At 32.9% G+C, this 13667-nt stretch overlaps 1 protein-coding gene across 1 annotated transcript in view; it reads left to right on the top strand.

Annotated features, from left to right (window-relative positions):
* The first annotated feature begins 3460 nt into the window (after positions 1-3460).
* LOC144975577 (uncharacterized) overlaps positions 3461-13667 on the top strand; it is an 11474-nt gene continuing 1267 nt past the window's right edge. Inside the window, exons 1-3 of the mRNA XM_078919740.1 lie at positions 3461-3812; positions 5451-5513; positions 6052-6120. Of these exons, the coding sequence (XP_078775866.1) occupies positions 3626-3812; positions 5451-5513; positions 6052-6120 (319 nt within the window). The 5' untranslated portion in view covers positions 3461-3625. The remainder of the gene's footprint in view (positions 3813-5450; positions 5514-6051; positions 6121-13667) is intronic.

The raw sequence follows: 13667 nt of genomic DNA, 5'->3' as shown, positions 1-13667 counted from the left end.
ATTTTATTAAATTATCGAAGTAACAATGAAGTACGGTGAGCAAATAAAGAAGGCATCACCCCTCTTCTCTAATTAGGTTACAATTTGAAATGAGTGTGACTACTCCGTGTGTTTTACTCCTGTAGGCCACGGTTTTCATCGTGTAGCGGTCTTTAACGGTTCAAGAATGAACGGACCGGTCTAGAGACCGGTCCTTGCGGTCTTCATTTCCCAAGGACCGTAGGACCGTGGTCCTTAAGCTTGCCAAGGACCGCTCCGCACTAATTATTAGGAGGCCTTCCGAATGCTCTTGTGCCAAGGGAAACAACCGAATTATTCCCTCATCGAACCAGAAGAAAAAATAAAACCTTGTACCTTTCACTAACCGCAAAAGGAACAACAAACACCCTAGCACCTTTACTAAACCTTGGACTGCTTAGGTCTTGGACCTTTCAATTTATCAGCACACCCCCCCCCCTCCCCCAAAATGACAGTGGATAACGAAAACAATGGTCATGTTAGGAAATTTTAAACTTTCACTAATCTATCATGGTTTGTTCTCGACTTCATAAAATTCTACTATATATTGACAAATTGAATAAATAAACACATGACAAAAGGTCCACGGTGACAATACTAATTGGAAGAGATGATAGTCTGAGGAGCCATCGGAAGTCCTCCCATAATATTTACAACAACACCAACAAAAAAAGGAAAAATAGATCTCAAGAATCAATTAAACTAATAAAAAGTAAACTTCAACAACTTACCTCTTCTTGAATCAGTGAGCTGTTGTAAACATTTCAATTTTTTACACATTCTCTGGTTGTGACTTTCGAGAATAAAATTTTTTTTCGCGGCGGTGGTGGGGTTTGAACCTGCGACCTTATTGGTACGACAACTCCGCCTGGCAGGTGAGAGCGTGGCTCTACCGTGTGAGCTATCCACGAACACAAAAATATTCGTTTCAAACCCAAAGTCATTTCTAGATCCCTCTCTCACCCACTTCTTGAGATCGCCGATTCGTTCGCCACCATCGCGAAGTAATTTTGACCAGCAGTTAAGCTTAATAGCCAATATTCTCATCACAAACATATAACATAGAAACGATTGAGACATTGAGTATGCTCCGGTGTATGGGGTGAATTTTTAATTCAGAAAAGTGAGTGGAGCAGGCACTTATGTTGGTAACAACAAGATATGAAGTGAGTAGAAAAGTGCCAGAAGACAATAGAGAATAAAATTTTTTATCTTGTTGTTACCAACATAAGTGCCTGCATTGTTTTAAATGGGAGCGATCTATATTCATGTTTTCGTCCAACCGAGTGATCAATCACGTGATTTGTTGCTGTCCAACGATTGGACTTTTCTGAACAAATATAAACACGCTGCTTTGTTTATGAAAGTTGTAAACATACACATGTGTCAAGCTGAATAAAATGACAACAATGGCCAATCGCAATGTTAGATAGTTCAAAATCTGTGAACACTTTTCACCATGTAGGTCACTTTGAGCACATTTTGTAATATAATAAAGTTAATATAAATAGTCAATCATGCCTCTTGACAGAAGGAATACCTCAGAAGATCATTGGGTTGACAGTTTTTGCCAATATGAGGTCCATTAAAATCGAAATAAAAAACATTAAGGAGCAGGCACCAGTACAAGATATAGATCTGAACAAGTGTGTATGAAAGGTGTCAGAAAAAGCAAGAAAAAAAAATACAAAAAAAAAAAATCAGTCGACCTCGACTACCGCTAATCAGAAGGTCTGAGGTTCGATCCTCAGTCAAAGTCGACTGACTTTTTGGGACGTTTTTTTTCTTGTATTTTTCCTTCTTGATTTGTCTGGCACCTTTCATACACACTTGTTCAGATCTTTATTTAAATCGATAGATATTTTCAGGACAATTTTTTTGGCCAAATGTTTAGATACTTTTCATTCTAGAATATGGCAGTTGACAGGTAGGTAAGTCTTTGTAAACCATTAATTTGAAGTTTAAATTTCATCGTAAATTTGAGTGCGAATAAAATACTTGTCACAATTAACAATTCAGGCAATTATGGATTTACAACTCGTAGCATTAACTTCTTCTTTTTTCCCCTCATTATGTCTTTATGGTTGAAGGTCAATACAATGCTTGAATGCTGTGGTCTTCCCGACCTCGTGCTGAGACCCATAGTCCCTGTATATATTGATATACACATACGTATATTGATATATATACGTGCTCATGTTAAGGGATGTTTATCTTTCATGTTTTTTTTGTTAACGATGAACGCCGTGCTAAAGAAGAAAAGTCCATATTCAGTGAATACAAGTTTATTCAATTAATCCCGTTAGGGTGACAAATCATCCCAAATCGACATTAGGGCTACATGTTTGATGCTTAACCCACTCAACCCTAACACCGACTATATCCGTAGTTTACCCGGGTTACTTTTATCCTTATTTATTTCATTTTTATGAGACAAATTATAGAATGAAAGCAAATGTTTTTAGTTTTTGAATGTTAATGATAGTTTAATAAAACTATCTGTATACATGCTAATTTTTAATACTTTTTTTTTCAATTTTTAAAAGTAGAAACAATCTCTAGGATTGAGTGAGTTAAAAGATGAACTTAAAGTTCAGCCTATAAAAATGATGATGATGATGATGATGATGATGATGATGATGATGATGATGAAGATTATGATGATGATGATGAAGATTAGGATGATGATGATGATGATGATGATGATGATAATAATAATACTATTAATGATGATGATGATGATGATGATAATAATAATTTCTGGTAATAATATCAATAATAATAATAATAATAATAATAATAATAATAATAATAATAATAATATTAATATTAATATTAATATTAATATTAATAATAATAATAATAATAATAATAATAATAATAATAATAATAATAATAATAATAATAATAATAATAATAATAATAATAACAATAATAATAATGATGATGATGATGATGATAATGATGATGATGATGATGATGATGATGATAATAGTAATAATAATAATTATGATGATGATGATGATGATGATGATGATGATGATGATGATGATGATGAAGATTGATGATAATAATAATAATAATTTTATTTAGTTTTATAACGAAAACAAATTTTTAATATTTTGACTTATCATATTCCCAAATGAAACAAATCTGAAAATGAGAGAACGCAAAAAATTATATCTATTTGTATCTATTGACAACTCCATGGTCAGATAGTTATCTACACTAAATTTTTAAACCAAGACTTCAATGCATTACTAGATATAAAAGAAAGTAAAAAGATTAATCAACTTAATATCGCCATTGATTAACTCATGATTGTTGTTGCTTCCATGGAGACAAAAATCTAACGATACTTGTAACCGAGGTCTCGTTGATTACCGCGCATGCGCGGTGATACGGCGATCTGCTTCCTTTCCGCTTGAGACCTTGATAATGATCGCACGTGGAAAATTTTTGCTCTTCGAAAATAATTATTGTTCGAATTTGCCCTTTTAAAATTGTTTTGAATTCTGATCAGAGTCAAAGTTATTTACATCAATCACCGTAATATTATCTAGTTGTTTGTGTAATTTACAATCGCTGTGATTGAATCCGTTTGAAGATGAATCGCCCCTCGGCTTGTTCTCAACCATCCCTCGTGTTCAAGATGTGGAATGGCTACGTTTCTATCAGGAAGAGTAGCTTGGGTACTTGTACCACCACCGATTACAAGTATGACAGAGTAGAAAGTCACAACCAGAGAATGTGTAAAAAGTTGAAGTTGCTTCATCTCACTGATTTAAAAAGAAGTAAGTTGTTAAAATCCACTTCTTATTATGGGAGGCTTTCCGAAAGCTCCTAGTGCTAAGCGAAACAACTTAGAAATTCCCTCAAGTAACCCTAAGAAAAAATAAATCTTAGTACAGTTTAACTTACCCTATTAGGAAAAAAAACACCATAACACCTTTACTAAGACTTGTGACTAACCCTAGTAGAAAAAAAATCATTCGATCTCGAGCTAAACCTAAAAGAAAAAAACAAACAAAACAAACTAAAAATGCTTTCAATGCTTCACAAAACAAAATGGCGACGAAAAACCAAAACAATGGTCGTGTTAGGAAAGTTTCAACTTTCACTAATCTGTCAAGGCTTGTTCTAGAGTTTTTAAAACGGTACTATATATTGAGAAATTGAATAAATAAAATCAAGACACTAGATCCAATGTGAAAATACAAATTGAAAGAAATGCCAGCACGAGGAGATTTTGGAAAGTCTCCCCTTATTATTTGAATTCCTTCGTGAGATCGAGTTTCCCTTCTGTTTTTTTTTCCGTAAATATTTTTTTGAAACTGTTTTTGAAATCACCACAATATTATTTATTAATGGTGGATAATTAATTCAGTTCTTATTATGTCAACGATTATAATTTTTGTTATCTGGTTCTACTTTCCTCACAATCCCCTCCCCCCTTTCCATATAGATTCCATGCGTTTTGGTAGAATACTCATAACATCCGCCGGTCGCAGTAAACATACCAACACACGAATAATGTGTAACATTTACCGTTTATAGTCTGAGTGATAGAATTTATTGAGAACTAATCCGACAACAGGCTGTATAAGAAAAATAACATAGAGCTGGGTGACGACAGATTCCTCCCTTGAAGCGAACGCGAAGAAGAAAAAAAAATCTTCCTCCTTTTATTTCAATATTTTTCTTAATTCCCCCTATTGATTTTTAATTCATGTTATATGTCGTCACATGTTTGTATTTTTATCAGTTTTCATCATATCTATCCCTTCTCGTCCTCCTTCTTCTTTCCTAATGCTCCTCTTCCTCATCACCTCCTCCTCCTCCTATTTCTTTTACTGTTTTCCATATTCTTCTTCTTCTTCTTCTTCTTCTTCTTCTTCTTCTTCTTCTTCTTCTTCTTCTTCTTCTTCTTCTTCTTCTTCTTCTTCTAGTATTTAATGGTGGATACTTATTTCAGTTCATAGTCCACAATTTTTTTTATCTGGTTCTCTTTCCCTCTTCCTCTCTGTCATATAAATTTTATGAGTTTAGGTAAAATAATCATAACATCGGCCACATAAAAGTACCAAGATACTAAATTATGTGTGACACTTAACGTTTATTGTCTGAGTGATAGAATTTATTGAGAACTAATCAGACAGCAGACTGTGTAAGAACAATAACATAGAGCTGGGTGAAGTCATCTTCCCCTCTTTAAGCGAACGCGAAGAAGAAAATAAATCTTTTCCCTTTTTTACTTCATTAATTTTCTTAATTCCCCTATTGATTTTTACTTCATGTTATGTTGTCACTTTTTTTCGTCCTCCTCCTTCTCCCCGTCGTCGTATTCGTCTTCTTTTTCCTCTTTTGTTTATGACATTACTTAATATACTGTGACCTGAACTAAATGATATTTCATGTTTTGTTTACAACAGCTCAAGACAAAAATTTATTCAAGTTACCAAAGGTGCCCAAAAGATTAAAGAAAAAAGAAAGAGGTAAATATACGTGAATCAAAATGAATAATTATGTTGTATATAGACATACCCATTTGTCATGCCGAATTCTCTTCACAATGACTCACTTTTCCACCAAAAGGTTCATTTTCAATAGCGTAAAACACTTATTTTATGATTATTTTTAGCTATTGAAAATACTAACTTTTGGCCATAGTACGCTCTTTAGCTATAATAATATCTGTAACACGATCTTTTTAACACAGAAGCTGAGTGATATAAACTGTCTTAACCAGCGGCACAATACACGAGTACAAGTTTTACTATCATTGTCACCCCTCCAGTCACTGGCCGAGCTTAAATTTTCTTGAATCTTTATTTTTAAAATACAAGACAAGATAACAACCAGCTGTAGCTACTAAATGTTACTAGATTCATAAATATATATATTGTAATCTGTATCCTTTTTCTTCAGACGAAAAAATAAGTCATATCAAGATCAACGTTTTTATACACAAATTGTCATAGATATCTGTTTTCAGAGATTGAAGGAATTATTTTTCTTTTTTTTTCATTAAAGTAAACGATGTACAAGTAAAGAAGAGTAATGTGAAAGAGAAATACAAGTTTAAGTCCAGTAATTCTAGTGGTGAGTTTGACATTCTGTTCAGTTCGAAGTTGATTGAAAATTGATTAATTGAAACAAATATGAAAACATTTTAGATAAATGATTAATAACATTAGAAGTAAACATTGTAGGTAGAACAAACAGAAATAAACAAACAATCACATTGGGCACATGGAGCCTGAGATTATACCGGTTTCTATAGCGTGAAAGTGCTTGCTATCCATTGGATAGGACTCTAGTCTATCGCAAAGTACTTTCCGCCAGATCTATCAGACCCAGCTACCCAAGCACTGCCGAGTGGACATGGGGGGGGGGAGGGGGTGGATATAAATATTGACTGCAGCCGGGGTCGATTTCTGTCCCTTTGCGTGTGAAGCGAGTGCTCTACCAACTGAGTCATGGATACAAACAAATGAAAAATTACTGACAATGTGAGTTAGAGTCATAGATACAAGCAATGAAAAATTACTGACAATGTGAGTTAGAGTCATAGATACAAACAATGAAAAATTACTGACAATGTGAGTTAGAGTCATAGATACAAGCAATGAAAAATTACTGACAATGTGAGTTACAGTCATGGATACAAACAATGAAAAATTACTGACAATGTGAGTTACAGTCATGGATACAAACAATGAAAAATTACTGACAATGTGAGTTACAGTCATGGATACAAACAATGAAAAATTACTGACAATGTGAGTTAGTCATAGATACAAGCAATGAAAAATTACGGACAATGTGAGTTAGAGTCATGGATACAAGCAATGAAAAATTACTGACAATGTGAGTTAGAGTCATAGATACAAACAAATGAAAAATTACTGACAATGTGAGTTACAGTCATGGATACAAGCAATGAAAAATTACTGACAATGTGAGTTAGAGTCATAGATACAAACAATGAAAAATTACTGACAATGTGAGTTACAGTCATGGATACAAACAATGAAAAATTACTGACAATGTGAGTTAGAGTCATAGATACAAACAATGAAAAATTACTGACAATGTGAGTTAGAGTCATAGATACAAACAATGAAAAATTACTGACAATGTGAGTTAGAGTCATGATACAAGCAATGAAAAATTACTGACAATGTGAGTTAGAGTCATAGATACAAACAATGAAAAATTACTGACAATGTGAGTTACAGTCATGGATACAAGCAATGAAAAATTACTGACAATGTGAGTTAGAGTCATAGATACAAACAATGAAAAATTACTGACAATGTGAGTTACAGTCATGGATACAAACAATGAAAAATTACTGACAATGTGAGTTAGAGTCATAGATACAAACAATGAAAAATTACTGACAATGTGAGTTAGAGTCATAGATACAAACAATGAAAAATTACTGACAATGTGAGTTAGAGTCATGATACAACAATGAAAAATTACTGACAATGTGAGTTAGAGTCATAGATACAAACAATGAAAAATTACTGACAATGTGAGTTACAGTCATGATACAAGCAATGAAAATTACTGACAATGTGAGTTAGTCATAGATACAAACAATGAAAAATTACTGACAATGTGAGTTACAGTCATGATAAAACAATGAAAAAAATTACTGACAATGTGAGTTAAGTCATGATCAACAATGAAAATTACTGATAAAGTGAGTTAGAGTCATGGATACAAGCAATGAAAAATTACTGACAATGTGAGTTAGAGTCATAGATACAAACAAATGAAAAATTACTGACAATGTGAGTTACAGTCATGGATACAAGCAATGAAAAATTACTGACAATGTGAGTTAGAGTCATAGATACAAACAATGAAAAATTACTGACAATGTGAGTTACAGTCATGGATACAAACAATGAAAAATTACTGACAATGTGAGTTAGAGTCATAGATACAAACAATGAAAAATTACTGACAATGTGAGTTAGAGTCATAGATACAAACAATGAAAAATTACTGACAATGTGAGTTAGAGTCATAGATACAAGCAATGAAAAATTACGGACAATGTGAGTTACAGTCATGGATACAAGCAATGAAAAATTACTGACAATGTGAGTTACAGTCATGGATACAAGCAATGAAAAATTACTGACAATGTGAGTTACAGTCATGGATACAAACAAATGAAAAATTACTGACAATGTGAGTTACAGTCATGGATACAAGCAATGAAAAATTACTGACAATGTGAGTTACAGTCATGGATACAAGCAATGAAAAATTACTGACAATGTGAGTTAGAGTCATAGATACAAACAATGAAAAATTACGGACAATGTGAGTTAGAGTCATAGATACAAGCAATGAAAAATTACTGACAATGTGAGTTAGAGTCATAGATACAAGCAATGAAAAATTACTGACAATGTGAGTTAGAGTCATAGATACAAACAAATGAAAAATTACTGACAATGTGAGTTAGAGTCATGGATACAAGCAATGAAAAATTACTGACAATGTGAGTTAGAGTCATGGATACAAGCAATGAAAAATTACGGACAATGTGAGTTAGAGTCATAGATACAAGCAATGAAAAATTACTGACAATGTGAGTTAGAGTCATGGATACAAGCAATGAAAAATTACGGACAATGTGAGTTAGAGTCATGGATACAAGCAATGAAAAATTACTGACAATGTGATTAGAGTCATAGATACAAGCAATGAAAAATTACGGACAATGTGAGTTAGAGTCATAGATACAAGCAATGAAAAATTACTGACAATGTGAGTTACAGTCATGGATACAAGCAATGAAAAATTACTGACAATGTGAGTTAGAGTCATAGATACAAGCAATGAAAAATTACTGACAATGTGAGTTACAGTCATGGATACAAGCAATGAAAAATTACTGACAATGTGAGTTAGAGTCATAGATACAAGCAATGAAAAATTACTGACAATGTGAGTTAGAGTCATAGATACAAGCAATGAAAAATTACTGACAATGTGAGTTAGAGTCATAGATACAAGCAATGAAAAATTACTGACAATGTGAGTTACAGTCATGGATACAAGCAATGAAAAATTACTGACAAGTGAGTTAGAGTCATAGATACAAGCTAAGAAAAAATTACTGACAATGTGAGTTAGAGTCATAGATACAAGCAATGAAAAATTACGGACAATGTGAGTTAGAGTCATAGATACAAGCAAATGAAAAATTGCGGACAATGTGAGTTAGAGTCATAGATACAAGCAAATGAAAATTACGGACAATGTGAGTTAGAGTCATAGATACAAGCAATGAAAAATTACTGACAATGTGAGTTAGAGTCATAGATACAAGCAATGAAAATTACGGACAATGTGAGTTAGAGTCATAGATACAAGCAATGAAAAATTACTGACAATGTGAGTTAGAGTCATAGATACAAGCAATGAAAATTACTGACAATGTGAGTTAGAGTCATAGATACAAGCAAGAAAAATTACTGACAATGTGAGTTACAGTCATAGATACAAACAAATGAAAAATTACGACAATGTGAGTTAAGTCATGATACAAGCAATGAAAAATTACTGACAATGTGAGTTAGAGTCATAGATACAAGCAATGAAAAATTACTGACAATGTGAGTTAGAGTCATGGATACAAGCAATGAAAAATTACTGACAATGTGAGTTACAGTCATAGATACAAACAATGAAAAATTACTGACAATGTGAGTTAGAGTCATAGATACAAGCAATGAAAAATTACGGACAATGTGAGTTAGAGTCATAGATACAAGCAATGAAAAATTACTGACAATGTGAGTTAGAGTCATAGATACAAGCTAAAAAAATTACTGACAATGTGAGTTAGAGTCATAGATACAAGCTAAGAAAAATTACTGACAATGTGAGTTAAGTCATGGATACAAGCAATGAAAAATTACGGACAATGTGAGTTAGAGTCATAGATACAAGCAATGAAAAATTACGGACAATGTGAGTTAGAGTCATAGATACAAGCAAGAAAAATTACTGACAATGTGAGTTAGAGTCATGATACAAGCAATGAAAAATTACTGACAATGTGAGTTAGAGTCATAGATACAAGCAATGAAAAATTACTGACAATGTGAGTTAGAGTCATAGATACAAGCTAAGAAAAATTACTGACAATGTGAGTTAGAGTCATAGATACAAGCAATGAAAAATTACTGACAATGTGAGTTAGAGTCATAGATACAAGCAATGAAAAATTACTGACAATGTGAGTTAGAGTCATAGATACAAGCAATGAAAAATTACTGACAATGTGAGTTAGAGTCATGGATACAAGCAATGAAAAATTACTGACAATGTGAGTTAGAGTCATAGATACAAGCAATGAAAAATTACTGACAATGTGAGTTACAGTCATAGATACAAGCAATGAAAAATTACTGACAATGTGAGTTAGAGTCATAGATACAAGCAATGAAAAATTACTGACAATGTGAGTTAGTCATAGATACAAGCAAAAAATTACGACAATGTGAGTTAGAGTCATGATACAAGCAATGAAAAATTACTGACAATGTGAGTTAGAGTCATGATACAAGCAATGAAAAATTACTGACAATGTGAGTTAGAGTCATGGATACAAGCAATGAAAAATTACGACAATGTGAGTTAGAGTCATAGATACAAGCAATGAAAAATTACTGACAATGTGAGTTAGAGTCATAGATACAAGCAATGAAAAATTACTGACAATGTGAGTTAGAGTCATAGATACAAGCAATGAAAAATTACTGACAATGTGAGTTAGAGTCATAGATACAAGCTAAGAAAAATTACTGACAATGTGAGTTAGAGTCATAGATACAAGCTAAGAAAAATTACTGACAATGTGAGTTACAGTCATGGATACAAGCTAAGAAAAATTACTGACAATGTGAGTTAGAGTCATAGATACAAGCAATGAAAAATTACTGACAATGTGAGTTAGAGTCATGGATACAAGCTAAGAAAAATTACTGACAATGTGAGTTAGAGTCATGGATACAAGCAATGAAAAATTACTGACAATGTGAGTTAGAGTCATGGATACAAGCTAAGAAAAATTACTGACAATGTGAGTTAGAGTCATGGATACAAGCTATGAAAAATTACTGACAATGTGAGTTAGAGTCATAGATACAAGCTAAGAAAAATTACTGACAATGTGAGTTAGAGTCATAGATACAAGCTAAGAAAAATTACTGACAATGTGAGTTAGAGTCATGGATACAAGCTAGGAAAAATTACTGACAATGTGAGTTAGAGTCATGGATACAAGCTATGAAAAATTACTGACAATGTGAGTTAGAGTCATAGATACAAGCTATGAAAAATTACTGACAATGTGAGTTAGAGTCATGGATACAAGCTATGAAAAATTACTGACAATGTGAGTTAGAGTCATAGATACAAGCTAAGAAAAATTACTGACAATGTGAGTTAGAGTCATGGATACAAGCTATGAAAAATTACTGACAATGTGAGTTAGAGTCATAGATACAAGCTAAGAAAAATTACTGACAATGTGAGTTAGAGTCATAGATACAAGCAATGAAAAATTACTGACAATGTGAGTTAGAGTCATAGATACAAACAAATGAAAAATTACGGACAATGTGAGTTAGAGTCATAGATACAAGCTAAGAAAAATTACTGACAATGTGAGTTACAGTCATGGATACAAGCAATGAAAAATTACTGACAATGTGAGTTAGAGTCATGGATACAAGCAATGAAAAATTACTGACAATGTGAGTTAGAGTCATAGATACAAGCTAAGAAAAATTACTGACAATGTGAGTTAGAGTCATAGATACAAGCTAAGAAAAATTACTGACAATGTGAGTTACAGTCATGGATACAAGCTAAGAAAAATTACTGACAATGTGAGTTAGAGTCATGGATACAAGCTAAGAAAAATTACTGACAATGTGAGTTAGAGTCATAGATACAAGCTAAGAAAAATTACTGACAATGTGAGTTAGAGTCATGGATACAAGCTATGAAAAATTACTGACAATGTGAGTTAGAGTCATAGATACAAGCTATGAAAAATTACTGACAATGTGAGTTAGAGTCATGGATACAAGCTATGAAAAATTACTGACAATGTGAGTTAGAGTCATAGATACAAGCTAAGAAAAATTACTGACAATGTGAGTTAGAGTCATGGATACAAGGTATGAAAAATTACTGACAATGTGAGTTAGAGTCATAGATACAAGCTAAGAAAAATTACTGACAATGTGAGTTAGAGTCATAGATACAAGCAATGAAAAATTACTGACAATGTGAGTTAGTCATAGATACAAGCTAAAAAAAATTACTGACAATGTGAGTTAGAGTCATGGATACAAACAAATGAAAAATTACTGACAATGTGAGTTAGAGTCATAGATACAAGCAATGAAAAATTACTGACAATGTGAGTTAGAGTCATAGATACAAAACAAGTTGAGAATCTATCGTCATCATTTGAAGCCTATTAAGAATACAATGGGGAAAATAAGAAAAAAACAACTGATTAGGGGAATGCGTTTGGTACCTGATTCAGTCCCTTTGTCAGTGACGAGTAAAAATTACAAGGACTTTTATATATGGGACTACTGAAATATTGTTCTTAATTGTTATCTAAGAGTCGTGTTATGAGTTTGTTTATTTTTAGATAGTCTTTAATGTATTGTTCACTGAGTTGGACACAACAAAGGGAAACAATCTGTGATTTACGCATTCCCCAAATAGAAAGATTAAAATGAAAATGTCTTTTTTCTCTCCAATTATGTTTTCCGGTATTACGACAATTTAGTCAAAATATGTAACCTGTTGGGGGGTCCGGATAGCTCAGTTGGTAGAGCACTCGCTTCGTGGGTAAAGGGTCAAAGGTTGATCCCGGGTGCAGTCGAGACTTTTTTCTGACCCCCCTGTCTACCCAGCAGTGAATGGGTGGCTGGGTCTCTTGACCTGACGGAAAGTGCTTTGCGATAGACAAGATTCCTATCCAAAGGGTAGCAAACATCTGCTCTTGTCCGTTTCACGCTAGAGAAAACGGGATAAACTCCGGATTCATTAGCCTTAAGACTCCGATGGACTCCGATACTCGTAACCTGTTGTATTGTATCGGACTTGATGCCAAACTTACAATGACAAATTACTATTTTGAGATTTTAGTTTTTCTCTCTTAAAAATAACACACGATTATTTTCATTTTTAAAAAATCAATTGATGTTCATTTAAGTTTTGTTTATTATTTAACACAAGTCCAAATTTTAGCATACTCCCCCCTCCTTCCCCATATAATTCCCTTTTGAGATGTAGGTCAATCATGCCAGTTTTGAAGAAAAATACCCACAAACTTCTAAAGCTGGTTTTGTGTTGTTAGTTTGCGCCTCTTTACCATTAACATTTTGTTTTTATTTGTTTTCCTTATTCATTTGTCATAGGCCCTTATTATTCTTTTTTTGTTTTGTTTGTTACTTATGCTTTTTTGTATGTTTTTTTTTCTACTAGTTTCGGTTTTTGCTGCTTAGAGTTGTATTGAGAGATTGAGTACAGTACACATATCCTTATTACACCCAACATAAAACCCCCTGCTTTTTTTATTGTCT

This window comes from Berghia stephanieae, chromosome 6 (assembly GCF_034508935.2).
Source record: "Berghia stephanieae isolate SIO BIC M18660-M18661 chromosome 6, UCSD_Bste_1.3, whole genome shotgun sequence".
NCBI classification, from domain to species: domain Eukaryota; kingdom Metazoa; phylum Mollusca; class Gastropoda; order Nudibranchia; family Aeolidiidae; genus Berghia; species Berghia stephanieae.
Note: the sequence above shows the minus strand (reverse complement) of the source record. Positions and strands in the feature narration are given on the sequence as shown.